The sequence below is a fragment of the Prionailurus viverrinus genome, chromosome A2, assembly GCF_022837055.1.
Source record: "Prionailurus viverrinus isolate Anna chromosome A2, UM_Priviv_1.0, whole genome shotgun sequence".
Lineage (NCBI taxonomy): Eukaryota > Metazoa > Chordata > Mammalia > Carnivora > Felidae > Prionailurus > Prionailurus viverrinus.
The window spans coordinates 31,406,420-31,427,678 of record NC_062562.1 but is presented as its reverse complement, the minus strand read 5'-3'; the positions used below and the strand labels follow the sequence as shown (position 1 = coordinate 31,427,678).

Here is a 21,259-nt window from a genome sequence, read left to right as displayed (position 1 = left end):
GCTTGCTCTCTCTCACAATAAATAAAATAAACATTAAAAAAAATTAGAAATAGAAAACAAGTATTTTCAAGTTTAGAGTCATTATACCAGAATCCTCCGAGAATAGAAATGGCATTTTAGTCAATCAAAAATTGCCTAAATTTTTTTTAACGTTTATTTATTTTTGAGACACAGACAGAGCATGAACAGGCGAGTGTCAGAGAGAGAGGGAGACACAGAATCCGAAGCAGGCTCCAGGCTCTGAGCTGTCAGCACAGAGCCCGATGCCGGGCTCGAACTCACGAACTTGTGAGATCATGACCTGAGCCGAAGTTGGAGGCTCAACCGACTGAGCCACCCAGGCACCCCCAAAATTGCCTAATTTTTTTCTCAGGCAGAAGTCATAAATCTGTTTTCCTGCTCCACATCTTAAAATTATACCCGATGTATTTTAAAGTCACCCATAATTTGTCTGAGATGGGCAGAGAAATTGAAATTCGGTCCAACCATAAGCCAAAAAATATATTCAGAGCTTTATTTGGAACAAGCTGACCAGCAAGATGCATTGTTTGCAAGTATTTTGAAATAACCCTGGTTTGAGCTAGGATTCGACAGAAAGCACAGATCAGCCATCAGAACCCAGAACAAATGGGGCACTGGGATAGCTCAGCTGGTGAAGCATCTGACTTCGGCTCAGACCACGATCTCACCATTTGTGAGTCCAAGCCTCTCTTTGCCTCCAGCTTGGAGCCTAGAACCTGCTTTGGATTCTGTGTTTCTGTCTCTCTCTGCCCTTACCCTGCTTGCTTGTGCGCGCTCTCTCTCTCTCTCTCTCTCTCTCTCTCAAAAATAAATAAAAATTAAAAAAAAAATTTTTAAAAGAACCCAGCACTAACAAAAAAAAGTTATCCAGTGCAGTTGGAAGCTTAATAATTCATGGGAATTGCATTGCTTTGAGGACAAGTTGTTATTTTATAGGCAAACTGATTTTACAACTTAGGGGTCACAGTGAAGGATACTAGCAAACACATCGGTTTTCAAAAGATAAGGACATTATGGAAAGAACAAAACCACTCAAGATGTAGATAAATAAGAGAACTCTGAGAAGCTTGTGTGGGAAATTAGCTGAACTGCAAACATAATTCTGCGACAACCAAGAGAGGGAGCGTTAGAAAGTGCCCCTGAAGAGAGGCTTGTCAATGTGGAATCCAATTAAGGTCCTTGGGGAAGTAAAAAATAAATTACAAAGCAAATCTTGCTGCCATCAGCCACTAAAGTCAAGGCTGTTCTGAAGAGAGAGATGGGAACATTCCCTGCAAAGAAATGATGTCTTAGTGACGTTCCGCTACGCTTTGGGTAACCGAATGAATTAATACGGAAGTTCACTTTCAACAGTGGTATCTCGTTAAGCATGCACTTTGACCTCTGTGTTGAAGTCAAATGTTGGTTCTAAACGAGCATTTGGATTTTGAAAAGAAAAGAGTTTCTCAATAGGCTATGGTATCTGTTAACACCTCTGTGCTTCTCAGAGCTGCAGAGAGGTTAAAAGAAGACAGTAAATGGAATTGCTTTGAAAGACATTATCACGCATGGGGCATCTTTTGAACACTTCGTGAGTGCCGAAAGTGTGCAAGGGAGAGGCCCTTTTTCTGCCCTCTAGGTTGTTATAAGGCATGCCCATTAAACAACCCCACAGAGTGGAAGTTCTCATAACGGCTTTTTGACCACGGTGGGAAACTTGAGAACGGATTCTGTCACATTTGTCTCTGACTTTCCAACCAGCTGCTTTTTGGGTCACTGAGATGTCGATCGAGGTAGGGATTAACCTGTTGACTGATGTCTGATGTGTTCAGTGTTCCAGTACCTGTGCTGGTGGGTCCCAGCGACGTGTTGTGGTATGTCAGGACGAAAATGGATACACTGCAAATGACTGCGTGGAGAGGATAAAACCCGATGAGCAAAGAGCCTGTGAATCTGGCCCTTGTCCTCAATGGGCTTACGGCAACTGGGGAGAGGTGAGAGTGAGCCATCCTTTTGTACCTCCTTTGGAAAGAACACAGAGTAATTTTGCTGACCAAACTGTGCTGTTGTTCGTGATCTATTTTAAGGGAGAAGAATGAATTCTGGTGAGAGCTTCTTGATTTGGGATTAACCACGAGACCTGTCTTAATTCCAGACCATCTTAAAAGTACAGTCATTACCAATGAGAAACAGCTTAAACACATAGGAGAGGAAAATTAGGAAAGAATACAGATAAACGCTAGGCTAGATTGTTTGTTAACCTCTGCTGATTAAAAATGGGACACTTTTAAGGTAATTGGACACATGTGTTAAATTGGTCCATGGAAACGTTACCATCCTTTTCATAGTTTGGGGCTGTTTATAATTTACGCTTGTTCCCATGGCATAATCATTCTGGTGTTCCAAATCCTTGATGAAACCAGAATGAATAGGTGCTGTTATTCCTACCGGAGGTGATGCGTTCTAATGGTGGACGGGAATAATTAGCTCTATAATCTCAAGTAATAAAATTCTTCAGCTGTTACCTTTTAAGAGTAATGACCAATGAGGGGCAATAGACTATTTGGACCAGACAAAACTGGATTCCATTCCCGGTGCTGACCCTTCCAAGCTTTGTCGCCTGGGAAAATTATATAACTTTACCAAATGTCTGTAGCCTTGTCTGTAAGTGGGAATAATCATGGCACCAACTCATGACCTATTGCATGAGATAGTGCACGACCAATACCTAGCATATATAGTCTCCAAAGTTCGCTATTACAATCATCATCATTATCCTCACTACGACTACCCTTTATCATTAGGATGACTACTAGTATCAAGTAGGGTTTTGAGCCACTCTTTTGTGGAGGGCTTACATGCTTATTGTTTTGTGTTTCGTTGACCAAGAATGCATCCCTCTACTCTTGAATCCTCGGAGAGAGCGCATACTTAAAGCTTGTGGAATTGCTCTGTCTTGACTGTCAACTTTATAAAATAAAACGTGAAGGTTAACGTCTTGCAGACCCCAGTGCCAAGAGGGGGAGAAAGACAAGTGAGAGGGATGGGCGTGTTAGTCCACGCTTCTGGCAAACCCAAATCACGTGTCCCCGGTTTCACATAACCCAGTAGTAATAGGCAGTCATAATGGAGCGTTCTGTTAACTTTCGTTGACGGTGCGCCGTTCTGGAGGGCTTTGCCGAAAGGCAGGAAGGGGGAGTCAGGCTTTGAGACTCATGCGTTGTGGGTTTCCCAAAACTCCTCACAGAGTTCTGTCCTGTGGGGCTTGTGATTAAGCTTCTGTAATTGGACCAAAGCCAGGAGAGTACACGCATTCACTGGGATGCTTGCTGTCAGCGCAGACCAGATCATTCCAAATTCTGTGGGAGATCTGGCCTCGACACAGCAGGAAAGCCAGATGTCAGTGTTCCTGGATGTGAGCACAGCAGTGCCGTCCAAGAAACACAGCTCGTTCCTGCCTCAGAAGTTCGGGTCTCCCCCACCACATTGTTTATTCATCCTGGGGAAAATCACCATTATCCTGAGATGCGGAGATAGCGTAAAATGTCTTAACGTCATAAAGGTCTGGGGAAGTTGGAGTCACATAATAGCCACAAGTTGGTAACAGCTTCTTACAAGCTGCCAGAAAATAAAACTGGCTCAGTCATTATTTCCTTTATTTGGTAGTGGGTGGTTTCGGGATTTTTATTGGTTTGATTTTTGCCTCTGTATACCTCAAAGAAAGGCTGTAATCCTATCCTAGTCACTTACTGTCGAATTGGCTATGATCAAGTTAATTAACCTCTTGTAAGCTCCGTTGTCCCATTTGTAAAATGGGGCAAATAATTATAGTCTCCTCCTGATGAGACAATGCCCACACCAGCGCGTAGTACAGGGGAAGGGAAGCACTCAAGAGACGATGCCTACCGTTAAGTCAGGGAACTCCAGTCTATCGTATATAATAATTTTGGTAACTCAGCTCGGTCCTGCCTAGAGACTTACCTTGCCCAGTGCCGTGATAGAATTTGGTTAAGAAATTGTTCTTAAGGGAAAGAAAGGAAAATGTGTCGCTGGCTGTTCAGACCGAGTGACCACAGCATCATTTTCCCCTCTTGCAGTGCACGAAGCTATGCGGTGGGGGCTTGCGCACGAGACTGGTGGTCTGCCAGCGGCCCAGCGGTGAGCGGTTTCCAGATCTGAGCTGTGAAATCCTTGATAAGCCTCCAGATCGCGAGCAGTGTAACACACACGCTTGTCCGCAAGACGCTGCCTGGAATCACGGCCCTTGGAGTTCGGTACGGCCCTAACTCTTAATGTTCGTTAACGAAACTATTTGACTAACATGCCTGATTCCAAGGTGTTCTGGGTCGCACTCCTCTGCGACAGCCAGTGGTCTTGCTCCCAAGGGCATCCCCGGGACTGTGCTGTGGTCTGTGATTGTCCTCATACTGACAAACAGGAGAATTAATTTTTTTGTGGTATTGCCGAAGTGACTTTACAGAATACATGTACCTCATATTGGCCTGGGGCCAATGTCAAGAAGTAGCTTCCTTTTTGAGAAAAGCAAGACTGGATAGATAGATAGATAGATAGATAGATAGATAGATTTTTTTTTTTTAAGAAATGAAATACGTTCATGTAGTTATTAAGCTCCAAAGTGATTTAAACAGACAACTCAATAGCAGACATTCTTTCCTTTCCTAAGCTATGAGAGTTTTGACTTTATGGGGAAGATACCTGCGTATTGAGGCCAAACCAATTTTTTTTCTTCAATGACTGTAATTTGCCTCTGTATGACTCGGGTACGACTCTCGACGCAATCACCGTAAAGCCTGTGCCCACAAAAAAAGACTGAAATGATTCTGACAACGCAAAAGACCAGCGACAGTGGACTCCATGACTTGGTGCCTTTCAAGGCATCTGAAATGTTCCCTCCCTCTCCCCAAGACACAAAGCCCGTTTGAGGCGCTTTTTTGCATCAGTCCGAGGCTTCCCTTGCTATGGGCTCGCTGACATTGTGAGACAGGTTTTCCACTGTAAAAACTATGCAAACTTCTGGGGCGGCTCTTGGCAAACAGAAGGTCGGCTGGCTATGTCAAAACAATTCTTTGGCTGAGTTGTGTCATAATCTTTGGAGCCGTTAGGGCTGTTTCATGTAAATAGAGTAAACGTTTCTGTAAATACATTGATTGCACTGAATCGGAATTTAGTATTATATGAAGTCATATCCAGAAGCCTTTTTGGCTGCATAGGGTTCTGAGGGAAAGTCTTAACCATTCCTGAAACCAGATGAAGAACAGATTAACAGAAGTGAAATGTCTAATACCTGTCGATGCCTCTTAGAATCAGGGGTTTCAGGGTCTGAGATCATGTCTGCAGGTAGAACCTAGCTACATAAGCACTGTACTTAGTATGAAGTAGAAAGCCAGAAAACTTTAGAGTATCATCTCTACTGGTACTATTTAGCTGGGCTGCAAGGCTTTCCTTCAAGAGCTTAAGAAATGCCACTCTGAGTCAGATGTATCTTCACCCGAAGCATTTTGTCTGCAATACTGGCACCCTCCCAAAATGAACATTTTGAAAAAGATCAGAAATGGCTATAGAATGTCAGGAACCTCCTCTGGCACTCCCAACTTCCCTAACTCACCTTTGACGTATTATTTTTCATGAAATTTCCCCTCTCGGGCCCATTATATTTTTACCTTGTTCGCTCAGCCAACAGCAACACCACCCCAGAGTTGTGTCTCAAAACCTCTAGCCCTCCAAAAAAGTTCTTTTTCACCAAAAAAAAAAAAAAAAAAAAAAAAATCTCCTGACCTTCAGAGGTCAGGAGATATTTAATATGTAATATATATAATATATAGTAATATAATAATATATTATATACTGTATACATACTATACGTGTATGGATACACATTATATACAATATATAATATATGTTATATTGGTTTCCACTGCTGTTCTCCTTGAATGCTTTCTAAATACACCTCAAATTTTTTTTTACACAAGATCACCACCCTCCCCCACAGATATTTTAAGAGTTCAATGCTTAAATTTTAAACTATGATTTGCTACTTTAGCTGAAAATTTTAAGATTTTTATTGTAGTTACTCTTCTTAGGCCTGCACACGATTTTCTGAAACACAGAAAAAGAAAGAAGAGAGATTCCTGGTGCTGTGTCATTCACAGAAAAGAATACATGGATTTTTAAAATATTTTTGCTGCCTCTATGATTTTAGTGCTTCCTTTATAAAGTGATCGTTGTTCAAGCATATATTTAAATGCCTCTACAATCTAGGAGCAAGGCCAGTTGTGTAAGGCTTCTAGCTGTGATTTAAAAAAAAAAGTGAAATCAAAAGCATTCTATTTAAATAGATACGTTTATATTACTTAAATACATGTGTGTGAGGGCAGTCTTTCAGATTCTTACTGTAGGACTTTGATTTCACTTTTATGTCAATTTTCATGGATGCTTTGGTACAATTTCTAGGCAATTCTAAATTTAAGCATACCTCAGAGAATCGTGTTAATAGCCATAAAACCACTCCCATGGTGCTTCATCATTGTAACTGACAGTGAAATTAACAACAGCAAAAAGTATATTTGAGGTGCTAACATGTTGCTTTCAAGAGAAAGCGCACTCCATTTATTAGAGACCAAGAGTAGCAATTAGTCCTTCAGTAGGATTGCTTTCTCTCCCCAGATTTTCACACACTGGTGATAGTGTCCAGAATCAGCTGCGGCTGTGTGGAGTAGGCCTTTTCCAAGGTCAAAATGGAGATAGCCTCATTCAACAGTTGTTACTAAGGAACAATATTTAGGAAAGAAAAGCCACATCATGTTAGCATGGCCTGCCAGTGTCTCTTAAAATGAAGCTTCGGTGAACGTAGGCTTAAGTACCCGACTTAGACCCTTAGTTCTGGCTCCTGTCATTGGAGATTCGGAATCGTGATTTTGAAAAACATCCTCCAAAAGCTCAGCCTTTTCTGTCCTCTTTTAAATGTGTCCTTCCACTCTTACTTGGTAACGTTCTGATTTCTAAATCAGGTTCGCACCCTGCTAATGCCTTCCAGTCTGCTCCTGCCGCTTGTGGGAGTGGGCTGAGGGGTTGAACGCACACGTCCCATGACTAGCGGATAAATTAGCAAGAGAGCTCTATACTGTCACACCACGGCAGAAGGTAGTTTAAAAATCCGCAGCATTCTCCAGTCAGCAGATCCATGGAGAGAATTCAAGTAACAAAGGTTGCAGGTGATGTCAGCTCTCGCAGCTGGTCTTGTCGCATTCCTTTCTGCGTTGCCCCGTGTATCTGCTTGCTCATCATCTTGGACCCCGTGCTTCTCCTTAGGAGAATCTGCTTGTTTGGGTTTTTTCGTGACAAACCTAAAAGTGTTCTCTGAGCCTTGCTTTAGGTGCTCTGGAACAACGCTTGTCGACCCGAATAATGAGAATTTATGAGCTCATGAAGGAACTGTGCTTTTGTTTCTGCCTGGCCAACTTATGCATTTGTGTCTACCTCATTTTCATATTAAAGTTTGCAGCTTCCTTAGGTAGGAAGAGAAAATGTCTGACATCAGTATTTTATCACCTCGCTGCATCTATCTCTAGCAAAAATAAAGACTGTAAATATCACTACCAAACTTTCTGAATACGGTTTTATGCAGCCAAGCCTAGTATTGTCTGAATATTTTGAGCAGTACAGATTTCTATGTGTTTATATAATAAAGCATATTTATTTTTTCCATGTTATTTAATTTTATATACAATGTTTAAAAATCAGTGTTTATCAGCAGATTGTAAAGGCAAATAGGCTATGTGAATTAGAAATTCATGTGTATGTTTCTTTGGGTTTTAAAAAGATACATTCTAACTTTGTAAATCCCTTCCAACCTGTCCCATCCCTCTCCCCAATCTGAGCGGCCAACTGGCAAACTCTATGTAATTGGATAGTTTAAAATGTGTATTTTAAAAGGATACTTAAAAAAGAATTCTGAATTGGAAATGATGCCTAGTGATATAAACAAAAATATATGAGGCTTAATATTTTGGGTTTTTTTTTTCTTTTCTAATACTGTTGTCCTGATTCATTGAGTCGCAGCTATGATATATGAATGTTCCATTTATTGAATTTGTAGGTAATGATAAAATATAGCCAGAAGACAAAACAAGTGATTAAAAGAAATGGTCCTGAACATGTAAAAAGAGCTAGGTACAGGAAAACACTAACCTAATGTGCATACATTTGATCACACTTTATTCTTTGTGTTCAGATAACTATAAAAGACTTGAGCATTTGTCAATTTTGTTATTGGTTCACCTGCAATACATTTCAGAAGGAATTTCTTTCTTATTAAATAAAGAAAATATGATCAAAATAATCTTGGAAGTTTTAAGAGAGCCTGCGGTTTTCAAAAAATTATGCATCATAAAGATGGTCCCTGATACCTATTGGTTCCACATCCCCTGAGTCTCCTTTTTACATGTAATTTAGTATGGTAACTGAGAGTTAAAAGGACCAAAATCAGATGTATGTGAGTTTGGGGTTTCTATAAGGTGCCAAATAAATAAGATAACTTCTCCAAAGCAGATGATGATAGCTAACTTTTCCTGAGTATTTTCTGTGTACCAAGCCAAGTTAAGCAAATATACATCATATTTATCTCCCATGTTACCCCAGGAGGGTGGTGTTTTTATGAATCCATTTGAGTACCTGATCATCTACTATAGTGTTAAGACTTCACTAACAGTATACTGACTGTACTAATCCTGCCTAGTCCGACAGAAATAGCCCGTATTCAGAATGAGTTTTTTTTTAACGTTTTTTTATTTATTTTTGAGACAGAGAGAGACAGAGCATGAATGGGGGAGGGTCAGAGAGAGGGTGACACAGAATCTGAAACAGGCTTCAGGCTCTGAGCTGTCAGCACAGAGCCCGATGCGGGGCTCGAACCCACGAACTGTGAGATCATGACCTGAGCCAAAGTCGACCGCTTAACCGACTGAGCCACCCAGGCGCCCCAGTTTATTTATTTATTTTTCAAATGTTTATTTGAGAGAGATAGAGCACAGGAGAGTGGGGAAGGGGCAGAGAGAGAGGGAGACAGAGGATCTGAAACAGGCTCCAGGCTCTGAGCCTTCAGCACAGAGCCCAACGCGGGGCTCGAACCCACGGACCGCGAGATCATGGCCTGAGCCAAAGTCGGCCGCTTAACCAACTGAGCCACCCAGGCGCCCCCAGAATGAGTTTTTTAAACTCCCACTTATATTCAATAAAAGAGATGCCTAAAAGTCAGACTCCATCAACCTCCATGTTATTTAGCTAATAGCAACATCATCCATTTGACTCCAGCAACAGAATAATCCACATTTATTACGATTATTGGTAAATTCCCATAACCAGCACTTGTAAACACTTCAACTGGTTATGTTTCAGGAATGGCAGAACATCTCTCTTTCATTTTAAAGTTATCACATCAGCCAGATTAGGAGGACAGTATAAAGATTTTGGTCATCAGGAATGTCACATTAAATGCGTATGCATTTTTTATAAAGAAAAAGATTTTTCACTAATGAGGACACATCTTCAATACACTGCTGGTGCCTTTTAAAAAATAAGTAAGAAACACATTATTTGGCTCTATCCATACGAAGTAGTGAAAAATAAGGCTTTTTTAAACAAAACATTGTAACATATGAAATTACAAAATACCCGAATTCAGCGTAGATTAAGACTCAATAACCCACTCATCTCAGATGTGTTCAAAGCAAGCAAAACACTGGCCTGCATCTAGCTCGTTGGAGATAAAACTTAACTAGTTTTTTCTCCCCCCATTGTTGACAGCTGATATGTCCTGATAGCTTGACAAATTTCTATTTTTACAGTTTTAAAAAGTCCGAAGATGGGGGAGATGGGGGTAGGAGAGTTATTAGACCATGAGGAGGAGTGTAGGTCCTTTTACTGACTCACGTCAGCGAGTTGTCCTTCTGGAACAGAAAGGAATGAAAACTTTGGAATGTACAGTGGGAGCGAGAGATTGAGTCCACGTCTAATTGTTTAGGAGGGAATCCTGATTAGTAAAGGCAGTTGAGGTAGATTGATTTTACGAAGAGGGAGTAAACAGTTCTAGGTCATTCCTTTCAAAAGGGGAGGGGGAGGCGGGTCACCATTTATTTTTCAGCGAATACTTTTTTATGTGCCTGCTGTGAGCCAGGCACTGTTCTAGGTGCTAAGGATACACCAGTGAACAAGTCGGAGCTATTCTAGCGGAGAAAGAAAAATGTATTGTTAAACGAATCAAACCAATTATACGTGTAATTAAAGAACTGACAATTTTTTTTCCTGGCAGCCTCATTACAACCATCAATATAAAAATACAGACTGCTCTTACTGTGTGTGTGTGTCTGTGTGTATTGTGTAATTGTACATTAGCACACAGCTGCTAATGATCTTTGGTCATTAAATAAAAATTATCCATCCTACCTTTCCTTTTAAATGTACAATTACACAATCATTTTCAGTGATAAACGCTCCCTGGCTGATGACACGGAACCTTTAAAAACCTCTTATCAGAGAGTGTTCTTCTATTCACCGCTACATTATAACCCAGGCATGAGGTCCGTGGTCTGAGAGCCAGGATAGGCAGAGATCCTGGCTTTCCATCTCTCTCTCTGTCAGGGTCCTCAGCCTCCACCCAAATGTGGGAAGCCCTGGCCGAGGTACATTTTCCCCTTTGTTATTTGATGATCACCAATAAAAACATCTAGAACGTGGGGATTGCCACACCACCACCTTTGCTTCCTGTTGTTTTGTTTCCTCTGAAGTGGGATCCTTTTCATGGATTGTTTTAAAGACCACAACCTCCCCTTCCAAAAATGTAGAAAATGGAACATTGGCAGCCAAGAAAAGAGTGTACAGGAAGTAGTATGGAAGATAATTGATACAGGCCCAACGGACAAAACCATCATTCTTCCCAGATCTGCATCCCCTTTCCCCTCTTAGAAAGAGCGTATGTCTTGGCCAGTGCGGTCCACTAACTCTCTACAGTGAGGGAAATGTTCTCTCTTTTTGCTTTCCAGCATGGAATCTGCTAGCTGCATGTGGCTTATATGGAGCACTTGAAATGTGCGACAGGGATACTGCACTTTAAATTGTATTTCGTTTTAATTACTCTAAATCTAAACAGCCACCTGTTGCTGGTGGCTACCGTATTGGACAGGGCAACCTCAGGCAACGTCTTTAGCAATTAATCCGCAACTAGCGGAGAAATCCGTAAACTCACAAAAGCAAGTTGGAGAGAAAAACCCTGTGTCGGCTCGTAAAGGGTCCCTATGTAGGATGCCCTTGCATCCAAATGAGTACCATTCTCTTGCCTTTCTTCTGTTTTGTGCCTTTGTTTTGGAACACTTCAGTGGGTGTTCCCTGACAGCTGGGCATTAGAAAAAACAGGACAGTGGGAAGAGAGGCTTCTCAGAACCAGCTGTCTTGAGGGTAGTAACTCCAGAGCCTCAGTGTAAAAGCAGCTGTTAAAACAACTCTCCTCTTGTGCGTCTTAGAGTTCAAGTTCATCGTGGCAGTAAGTTCAGTTAGGGAAAAAGAGTGTTTATGTGTTCAGTGGGCCGAAAGGGCAAGGCTTGATTGATGCTTTTTAGGAGAAGACAAAAATGGAAAACACCAGGTAGTCACCTTGTAGAAGCTTGAATTCCAAGAGATCATTCCCTCTTTGAAGGAAGTCTCCGGAAGGCAGCTTTTCATATTCACTGAGCCCTGTAGGTAAAGGTTGAGCAGATTAGCTTTAAGGGGCTGTGTTTGAAAGATACTTCTGAAGAATCAGAGCTGAGGCAATGTCTTCTCCACCACTGTGGTTCTCATCATTTAACTTGGCAAAACTTAGCCTCCCCAGTGATAAGAAAACCCTTATGGATTCATTCACATTCGTACACTATATTGACACACACCCCCGCCTTGAAATTAAAATGTGTGCAACAGCGTTGGCTGCAGATTGAATGATGATGTCATCAATTCTCTCTCCCAGTGGCCAGATAGCTGTTTGTTTGTTTTTTCCTTTAGAGTGACATCTGAATTAAACTATAAACCACTCAGGTGAAATCTTTTTAAGAGGCACTTATTAACTTATGCTCGCAGCTTGGCGGCATACATGGGAAATAAGTAAAATAATTCTCAGGATCTCAGAAAGTGGATGAACTGATAGCTTCAGGTATCCACAAAAGAGCTGTTTCTCCCTTCACTTAATTTTGTGCCATGTATTTCTTGCCATAATTATAGGAAGGGCTTTGATTTTTTTTTTATGATAACAATCACTTGTATTTTGGAGTCTTTACTTTTTGCTAGGAGTTCTACAAAGCAATTCACCCATATAGTCTAATTTAATCCTCTGTACTTGATGAAGTTAGCATCATGTTGGGTCTAGGTCTCACTGTTGAGAAGGGGCTGAGTCAGGACTTGACCCTGGGGCGTTCTGCCTTTCAAGCCCCAGGTTTTAACCAAGATATAATTCCCTCATCTTCCTCTTTAGTTGGTGAAGTGGCAAAATGCAACCTCTGTGGAAAGAGGAAGTTTAAGATTTTCTGTTCCCCCAAATTGTAACGATTTGACACATTCTGGAATTCCTGAGCCATTAACAAATTTTGCTCAGAGTTCTGAAGGGAGGAATATGAGAAAATTGTTCCTCTTAAAATTAAACCAAGTAAAAAGTAAAATTTGTGTTTAGAAGATTTTGAGGAAAAAAAGCATCCTCATTTATTTATTAAACATGCATTGAGTGATATTTCTGACATTTTAATACGCAAAAAGCAATGAAATAACTTGGGGTAGTCAATCTAAGTGTTTTCTGTGTTCAGTGGATGTATAGGTAACAGGACAATAGATCAGGTTTTGTTAAAGCCAGTTGGGGGATTTGCAGATGCGTGTGGTGATGTGGTTCGTTGTCGAATGTAATCTGCTGCTTCCCTACAAGGGAATTATGAAAAATGATGAAATTAAAATGTATTAAAAAGTGATTTCACACTAACAGCTCTCTGGTTGAAATAAAACACATCAAATGCACTGAGATACCTTCCCAGCTGGTTCTTGGGCTAAATCTAAGCTCTTCCTTGAGCATCGCTGAGTTTCCTCTATTCCCATTGGTAGGACAGTCATCAACTCTGAGTTCTGGCCTTACATTCTGTTCCTTTCTTCACCCCCCATCGTCCCAACCACTGTATTCCTCTGTCCACGTGGCTGCTGGATAAGACTTGGTTATGGTTTGGGAGCTGTGTGGGATGAAGAGAGGGAAGATGTAGCAGAAAAAAAAAAAAACCAGTGGGCTCGTTTGCTTCTTCTTAGCTAAGACAAAGGAACAGATACAGTCACCACATTTCAAGTGAAAAACCTTTTAACCAAATCATTTATTTACTTTCCCCGAACCTTAATTTCCTTTGGGCTGAACAGGCCTGCCATTGAAGCTTGTTGCCTTACTCCAAGTGGGCATACCATAAGCAATTTTCAAATGGATGAATGAATGAATGAGCCCGCTACTCAGGAGCTGAAATCCTTACGGCATTGGCCTAGAAATATGAAAATTAAGAGCTAATCTGTATGAGGGAATAATTAAAAAGAAACACATAGGATTGGATGTTGGTGGTGTATCAACAGTGATTTCCTGACTTGGGGAGTTGTATGGCATTTATGTAGGAGAGTATCCTTGCATTGATGGGACATTATGTGTATAAGCAATATATACATGTGTGTGTATATATATATATATATATATACACATATATATGTGTGTGTATATATATATACACACATACATACATATATACGCATATATACATACATATATATACATACCTATATACACATGTGTATGTGTGTGTATATATATATATATATATATACACGCCATTATTAAATAGAGGGGGTTGTTGTAATAGTTCGCAGTTGGAAAACCTAGATAAGGGGCATAATGGAGGTCTTCATGATGGTCTTGCAATCTTTCTTTAAGTTTGATGTATTTCAAAATAAGCTATTGTTAAAATTACCTAAACATAAATAGGTTCAGAGTGTGTATTTCACTTCACAAGGAAGTGATGGGTAGGTCTCTGGATTTATTCCAGGACTTATAAGAATTCTGACATATATTAGAAAGCTATTTTTATTCTCAGATTTCCACTAGCACATCATAACAAAAGTGAGTTCTGTAGCCAGGGCTCAGTAAAAATCTTTCTCAGTTTTTCACTGGTTTATGTCCCATGACTTTCTCTTCCCCTTGTCTCTATCTCCCTTCTTCCCTTGGCCCCCTCGTACCTATGCAACTAAAATGAAAGGCCCCTGGGAATGGTGTGGTTTTTATTCCTCTTTTTCCCAGGGAAACCCAGACTTTCATAGCAAGTCGTACCAGTAAATTCCAGTAAAATACTTGGTTGTATGCAGATTCACCTTTTTTTTTTTTTTTGATCTACTACTCCCCAGTAAAGCCCAGATTCCATTGAAAACTAAGGATTGTGGTTCTTTTGTTTGTTTTTTTTCCTCTAAAAACGCGTGTTTATTTTCCTTGCACTTAATAAAAAGTCCTCACCCAACCAACTCACCTATTTCTGCATTACAATGTGCCCTTTCTTGTTGAAATCATTATTTCCTTCTCATTGGTTGTCTTTTTAATCATTATGTGAAATATCCGGGAACTCTTAGCGGTGGCAGGCCAGGGACATGATGTCAGGGAGGAAGTGCTGTCCCGAAGAGCGTGTTTGTTCATTGTAGTCATTGCTGTGTGTGGGAATTGGTTTCACGTTGTCCATGTCACGTTCTCTGGAGACCAGGACTTCCCAGCTCTTTTAGCCTAAGACCTTGATCTTGGATTGATGTTCAGCAGGCCCTTTACCACTTCCTTCCATGAAAAAGCTCTCTGTGCCCCACCATGGCTATTAAATCAGTTACAATCAATTCTGTTTTGAGATTTTGTTGAAGGACTTTCTGAAAACCTTAGGATAAGTCAGTGGTTTTCAACTGGGGGTGATTTTTACCCCCTGGGGACATTGGGCAATGTCTGAGGACTGTCTCAAATGGGTTGGGGGTGCTACTTGTATCTAATAAATAGAAGCCAGGGATGTTGATAAGCATCCTACGAGGCACAGCATAGCCCCCAACAGCAAAGAATTATCTCACCCAAGATGTTGACATAGTACCAAGGTTGTGAAACCCTAAAGAGACATCTGGTGAGGAGAGGGAGGACTCCTCAGCAAAAGTCAAACTCAAGGTCACAGATGCAAGCCCCAAGGAATGTCACTGGCTAGCTATCAGAAAACAGTTCTCTCCAGAGAGTTGAATTTTCCATTATATATTATGTGGGATTGTGGGAAGCCATCAAGGTCAGTCAAAAACTTTCAAGGATGAGCTGAAAATATGAGGCCTCAACGTTGTCTTACCAGACTGAATTTGCAAACCAATGAGTAGAGTCCCTCCTTTTTTTGAAGTCAGGAGGGAGAATTGTTATAAATGTCTACAAATGTGTCCAATGTAATGCGTAGACATTCTGCATGGCAATTTTGGCGGGAGTGACCAACTTTGGAGACAAAGGCACACACGAGGATGGGCATTTCTAAAAAGGGCTACTCTGCCATGTTCACACCTTTGGATTGTTCTGGTAGCACTGATAGTTCGTACTTATAAGTTGCTTTTAACTTCGTGTTTCCGGCATCAGTATTTCCCTCATCCAGGATAGAATTTGCACATATGTAATAGTCCGGCTGTATCTAGGAATTGGTGTGTCAGAGTTGAACATTTTGGTTTTCTTTTGGATACTTTTTAAAAGTAGGATTCATTCCTCATTTGCATTTGATCAGAGGAGTAGCAGATTGTATTTCTGATTAGAGACTAAGGCAGAGGTGCAGAAAGTATTGTATGGGTTGTAAATAGGAGTGAATCAGGATACCCCCGTCTCAGCACTGTTGACGTGTGGGACCAGGTAGTTTTGTTGTTGGGGAGCTGGTCTGTGCATTGTAAGATGTCACACAGCATCCTTGTTTCTGCCCACTGGATGCCAACCATCCTCTTGGTTGTAATAGCCAAAAATGTCTTCAAACGTTGCCACATCCCCTGGGCGGTGATATTGCCTCCTCCCTGCATTTCTATGGATTTCTGACAGTAAAACTTTTCTTTCCATATTCTCATGGGCATTAGGTGGGCTATATATAGACTGCAGCATTTCCCAAATGTGTCTGATACAAAATTCCTATTTTTTTTAAGTCAGAGAAGTCCTTAAAGTTATAAAATTAAAAATAAAAAGTTATAAAATTCCTTTCTCCTTTCTGGAAAGATAAATTGTTACGTTGTAGAGATCAGCAGGTTTTCACCATCAATGCCTTCAATTATTTCCCACCAGTTTTTTTTAAATCCTTAAGAGGAAGCCATACGTAGGTGATCAGCTTTTCCAGATGTGTGGCATTAAGTTGGCTTTTCAGCGCATGAACCTCTGAGGAAGAAAGTTTCTGAAGCTCTACCTCTCCTCTTCCCTTTGCCACTTTGCAAATCTTCTGTGCTCTAGCAGAAAGCAAATGCCGTGTCTCCAACCTCCACACTACCCATACGAATATACCTTCCGAAGAGCAGGCTCAACTCTGAGCATGGTGGGTCAGAGAACATTTTAGATGATGCCTCTCCTGGTCCTAGAATGAAAATCAATCTCAGTACTTCTCCTTCAAAAAGGTCACAAAACAGTGGCCACATAAACACTGAACACAAAACACTATTTTGACTCCAAAACTTTTAGACCGAAGAAATCTGTCAGTAGAGGAGAAGACAAGCACAACAAGCCCCAAGATACTGTTATCAACCTCGGAAGTTTTCTGGTAGGATCTAAGTCCTAATGAGAAATTGTTTTTGACCCACAACGTTTAGTGTATTTTTGATGGAATGCCACAGAAAATTTTATTAGAAGATCTGGACTCTGGTGCCCGATGTAGAAGAGAGTTCTCCATAAGACAAGTGAGTGCCACCTCCCAGAATTATCTAGAACCTTAAATTACCAATGGACTATGTAAAAATGACTTTAAAATTAGAAATTGACTTTTGCCTTTTACCTAATTATAACCCGAATTATAAACCTAATTATATTTATATAATTTAACTGGAAGTGGAGACATAATAGCAATGACCCCCATTTACTGAGCATTTGCAGTGAGCCAAGCCCTGGGCCTGGTGCTTTTTTGTGCGTTATTACTAATTATCATAAAATCCTTGCAGAATGGACCTTATTACGTAATAATGGATGTAATAAGGTCCATTCTGCAGGTGGGAAGACTGAGCTTCCGGAGGTAAGCAATTTTCCCAACATCATATGATCAGTAATTCTTGAAGCCCCACCTGACTGACTCCCAGGCCCCACGCTTTCCTGTTTCCTCTCTGGTAGGGCTTTCAAAATTTCTAGAACTAGTGATTTTCGATTTGTGACACACGCAAGAAACTAGCTCCTGCACAAATGGAAACCAGTGTAGCTCTCCTCTGCTTTTAAAAAAATCCATTGAAGCTGCGTCCTTAGTCTTGGAATGTTTCCCAAGGATTTTCAGCCAGGTTCCTAGTTTTGTTTACCTTACTTATCGAAAGCGGGAGGGAGCTGAATATTTGCATTTTTAAACAGAAAAATTTTGACAGGTCACTTGGTGTTGAATGGTTTTCAAAAAAAAAAAAAAAAAAACTCCGGAATTAGGCTTGGTCACCCAGAATTCCCCAGCCAGTGCTCCGAAAGGGCCTGGCTTCCCCCTGAACATTTACGGCTAGGAACATTTTCCCTAGGATGATGGGAATTGATACGTTTTTAAGGAAACTTCTGCTGGACTAAGAGAAGTAGGGCTTTCTGAACACAACCTGATCCTAATATTTGGGTCAGTTACACCACTTAATCGGTCTGTGGTGGCTGGTTTATGGAAGGTGTAGAGGACGGTGGCAGTGATTGATTTCTATCAAATTCGCCCTACGGTTACAAAATCTCAGGACTCCGTGTTGCTTTGGCAGCCCTGTATATCGTATATTTTGAGGGCCTTTTCTTCAACGGAAGGGAACTTAAAAAAAAACAAAAAACAAGTCCGTGGGCACCGGGGTGGCTCAGTTGGTTAAGCATCCAAGTCTTGATTTTGGCTCAGGTCGTGATCTCATGGTTGTGAGACTGAGCCCTGTGCCGGACTCTGCTCTGAATGTGGCGCCTGCTTAAGATTCTTTCTCAGCCCCCACCGCTTGTGCGTGCCGTCTCTCTCTAAAATTAATTACATAATTAATTATTGGGAATAGCAAGTGTGAGTTTTCGGAGGTTTTTTGGTTTTGGTTTGTTTTTTGCTTTTACATCTTTCCAGCCAGCATGGAGATAGAAAATACCCAACCTACATAGAACCCCTTTGTGTTCATACATTTCTTTATAGGTTGCTTTCAGTCTGTATATTTACCTTTTTCCACATGGGAGAAGTATCATTCTGAGGTGACATCTTTGGGGGTGAGAAACAACATTATGTGACGCTTGGGGTACAAGACGGTCTCAAAGGCTTAGAGCTGACTTTCAACAACAGTCTTGCCCTTGCGGGGGCAGAGTAATATTCTGAGTTCCTAGCTTCTGCCATTTGCCGTTGGTCTTGTGTTATATTCTCACATAACCTTCCTCTTAGGTGTCCCCTGTGCAGTATTTAGTTCTTTTTTAAAAAGTTTATTTATTTAGAGAGACAGAGAGAGAGAGAGCAAGTGGGGGAGAGGAGGAGAGAAAGAATCCCAAGCAGGCTCCATGCTGACAGATGTGGGACTCGATCTCATGAACCATGAGATCATGACCTGAGCCAAAACTGAGAATCGGATGCTTACCTGACTGAGCCACCGAGGTACCCCAGTGTTGGACTGAGTAGACACAGGAGATAGGAAAGCACAATAGTTACTTATTTGGTCCTTACAATGAACCGAGCATTGTGCAGGATACTGACTTAATCCTTAAAAATTCTTGAGACATAAGTGGCCCTAGGTTCTTTGAGATGCTATTCATTCACTCATTCACGCATTCACTTGCATATTCCATAAGTATTTGAATTTTTTTTTATGAGCCAGGCACTTCTCTAGCTACTGGGGATATAGCAGTGAACAAAAAGGACAAAAATTCTTAGAGAAGAGGAAAATAGCTTGGAAGGCGGGATGAGAACTGTACATTTAAGGAGTCAGGCAGGTATCCATTAAGAAGGTGAGATTTAAACAGAGATAAGCTGTGTGGATATCAAGAAGAGTATTCTGGGTTAAGACCTAGAGACAGGTGTATTTCAGGCACATCTTAGCAATAGTAAGGAGGCCACCGTGGCTGGATTAGAGGTGGTGGGTGGTAGGATGTGAAATTAGAGATACGATTGAGGCAGTATAACATACAGGTAAAGCATGGGATGGGGATCGAGGGGTTAGGCTATTGGAATGACTTTTGCTTACACTCTGTGAATTAGGAAACCATTGTGGGGAGAGGAGTTGAGTGGGAACGTGAATTTGTTTTCAAAGACGGATGCTGGCTTCTGAATTTAGAGGATGCTCCTCGAGGAACAGAGTTCTGGAAGCAGGGAGAATATTAGGAAACCATTGCAGTAAATCATATGGGAGAAGCCCGTCAGTGAGTGGCTCAGATGTTCACAGTGGAAGCGGTGAGAATTGGTGGGATTCTGATGTATTTTTAAAGTAGTACCTAAGGATTAGCTGAGAGTTTCGATATAGGCTATGAGAGAAAGAGAGGTGGTGGAATGAGCCCAAATATTGGGCAGAGAATAAGCAGAGGTTGGATGGAATTTCCATTGACTGAGATGGGGAGAACTCCAGGAAGGAGTGGTTTTTGGAGGCGGACCAGGGCTTATGCTTTGGACATGTTAAGACTGAGATGCTTGCTTATTCACCGTCGTTTCATGGCTCTGTTGAGCAGAACTGGAAAGAGATGCTTGCCGTGGTTAAGCCTCTTGCATAATATCACAAAGGAAGAGACAGCCCTGGTCAAACCAGGTCTGAATGATTCCAAAACCAAAGTCATACCTACCACCCTCTTTGACTCAACCCTTGGATGTCCGTTTGAGTACATCTCAGAGTGGTGTAGGAATAATTTAAATTCACATAGAACCATTGACCTAATGTTAGCCACTTCAAATGCCACGTCATTCACGTAATAGCCATTTATGTTTTAGCTGGTTTTTATTTCTTCTTGTCTGATCCTTTCATAATGGTGCTTTGGAGCCATTTCTTTACCAAGTGATAAGCAGGAGGAGAAGCAAGAAAAGAAACATGGACGAGAGGCGCCTGGGTGGCTCAGTCAGTTAAGCGTCCCACTTCAACTCAGGTCATGATCTCACAGTTCGTGGGTTCGAGCCCCATGTCGGGCTCTATGCTGACAGCTCAGAGCCTGGAGCCTGCTTTGGATTCTGTGTCTCCCTCTCTCTCTGCCCCTCCCCAACTAGCACTCTGTCTTTGTCTCTCAAAAAATAAAAAAATTTTAATAACGTTAAAAATTAAGAAAAGAAACACGAATGAATAGTGCCTGTTAACAGCACCTTGGTCTGATCTGAACTCCCAATAGAGCAAAGCAAAGTTGGAGGATGAGCGTCTAATTCAACAATGGTTAAGATAATCTTTTTTCCTTCCTGCTGAGATATGTTTCTCTGGATGCAGACTCAAATATGTATGCACGTTTCAGTTTTGGGATGGCATTGGTATCCACTGGAAAGCAAACTAATTACATAAACTACTTCTCCCCCACCCCTGCCAAAAAAAAAAAAAAAAAAACCCAAAAAAGTTGTAAGTTTTCCAGTATAAGATGTTGGACATGTTGGCATGCAAAAATGTTCCTTTCGTGCCACGCCAACGGAGGAAGGTCCAGATACACAGAGAAAGCAAGACTGTGGAAGAGGCAATGGAATAAACTTGGTCCTGGTGTCTTTTAAATGACTGAATGGCAGATAGACTAGTTCTTTTGGAGGAGGAAGAAGTTCCTGACTGCCCTGTAGTATCATGAGTGGGTGTTCCTGAGCATTGTCATCTTCTAGAAGAATGACATCTCCAGGTAACCTCCAGTCACAGTCTGCCTGCAGAGTGCCAAGAAATTCTGGTCACTGTTCCCTCAGCTGTAGCTTTGCCAGAAATCACTCAGACACTTCTTCACTTACCTTTGCAACAGCTGAGACCTGGCACAAATATCTCACCTCCTATCCCCCTATGTTCCAGACTGCCTTCATGAATAATCCCGGGGTAAGCACAGGGCATGCGTCCTTCTGTCATCTCCACCTCTTTCCTG

The 21,259-nt window shown here is 41.3% G+C and overlaps 1 protein-coding gene across 4 annotated transcripts in view; it reads left to right on the top strand.

Annotated features, from left to right (window-relative positions):
- The window catches only part of ADAMTS9 (ADAM metallopeptidase with thrombospondin type 1 motif 9), a 162,490-nt gene that overhangs the window by 87,186 nt on the left and 54,045 nt on the right, over positions 1–21,259 (top strand). For all 4 annotated transcript variants that reach the window (XM_047850811.1, XM_047850812.1, XM_047850813.1 and 1 more), the window contains 2 exons: positions 1,833–1,994; positions 4,098–4,274. In XM_047850811.1, the coding sequence (XP_047706767.1) occupies positions 1,833–1,994; positions 4,098–4,274 (339 nt within the window). The remainder of the gene's footprint in view (positions 1–1,832; positions 1,995–4,097; positions 4,275–21,259) is intronic.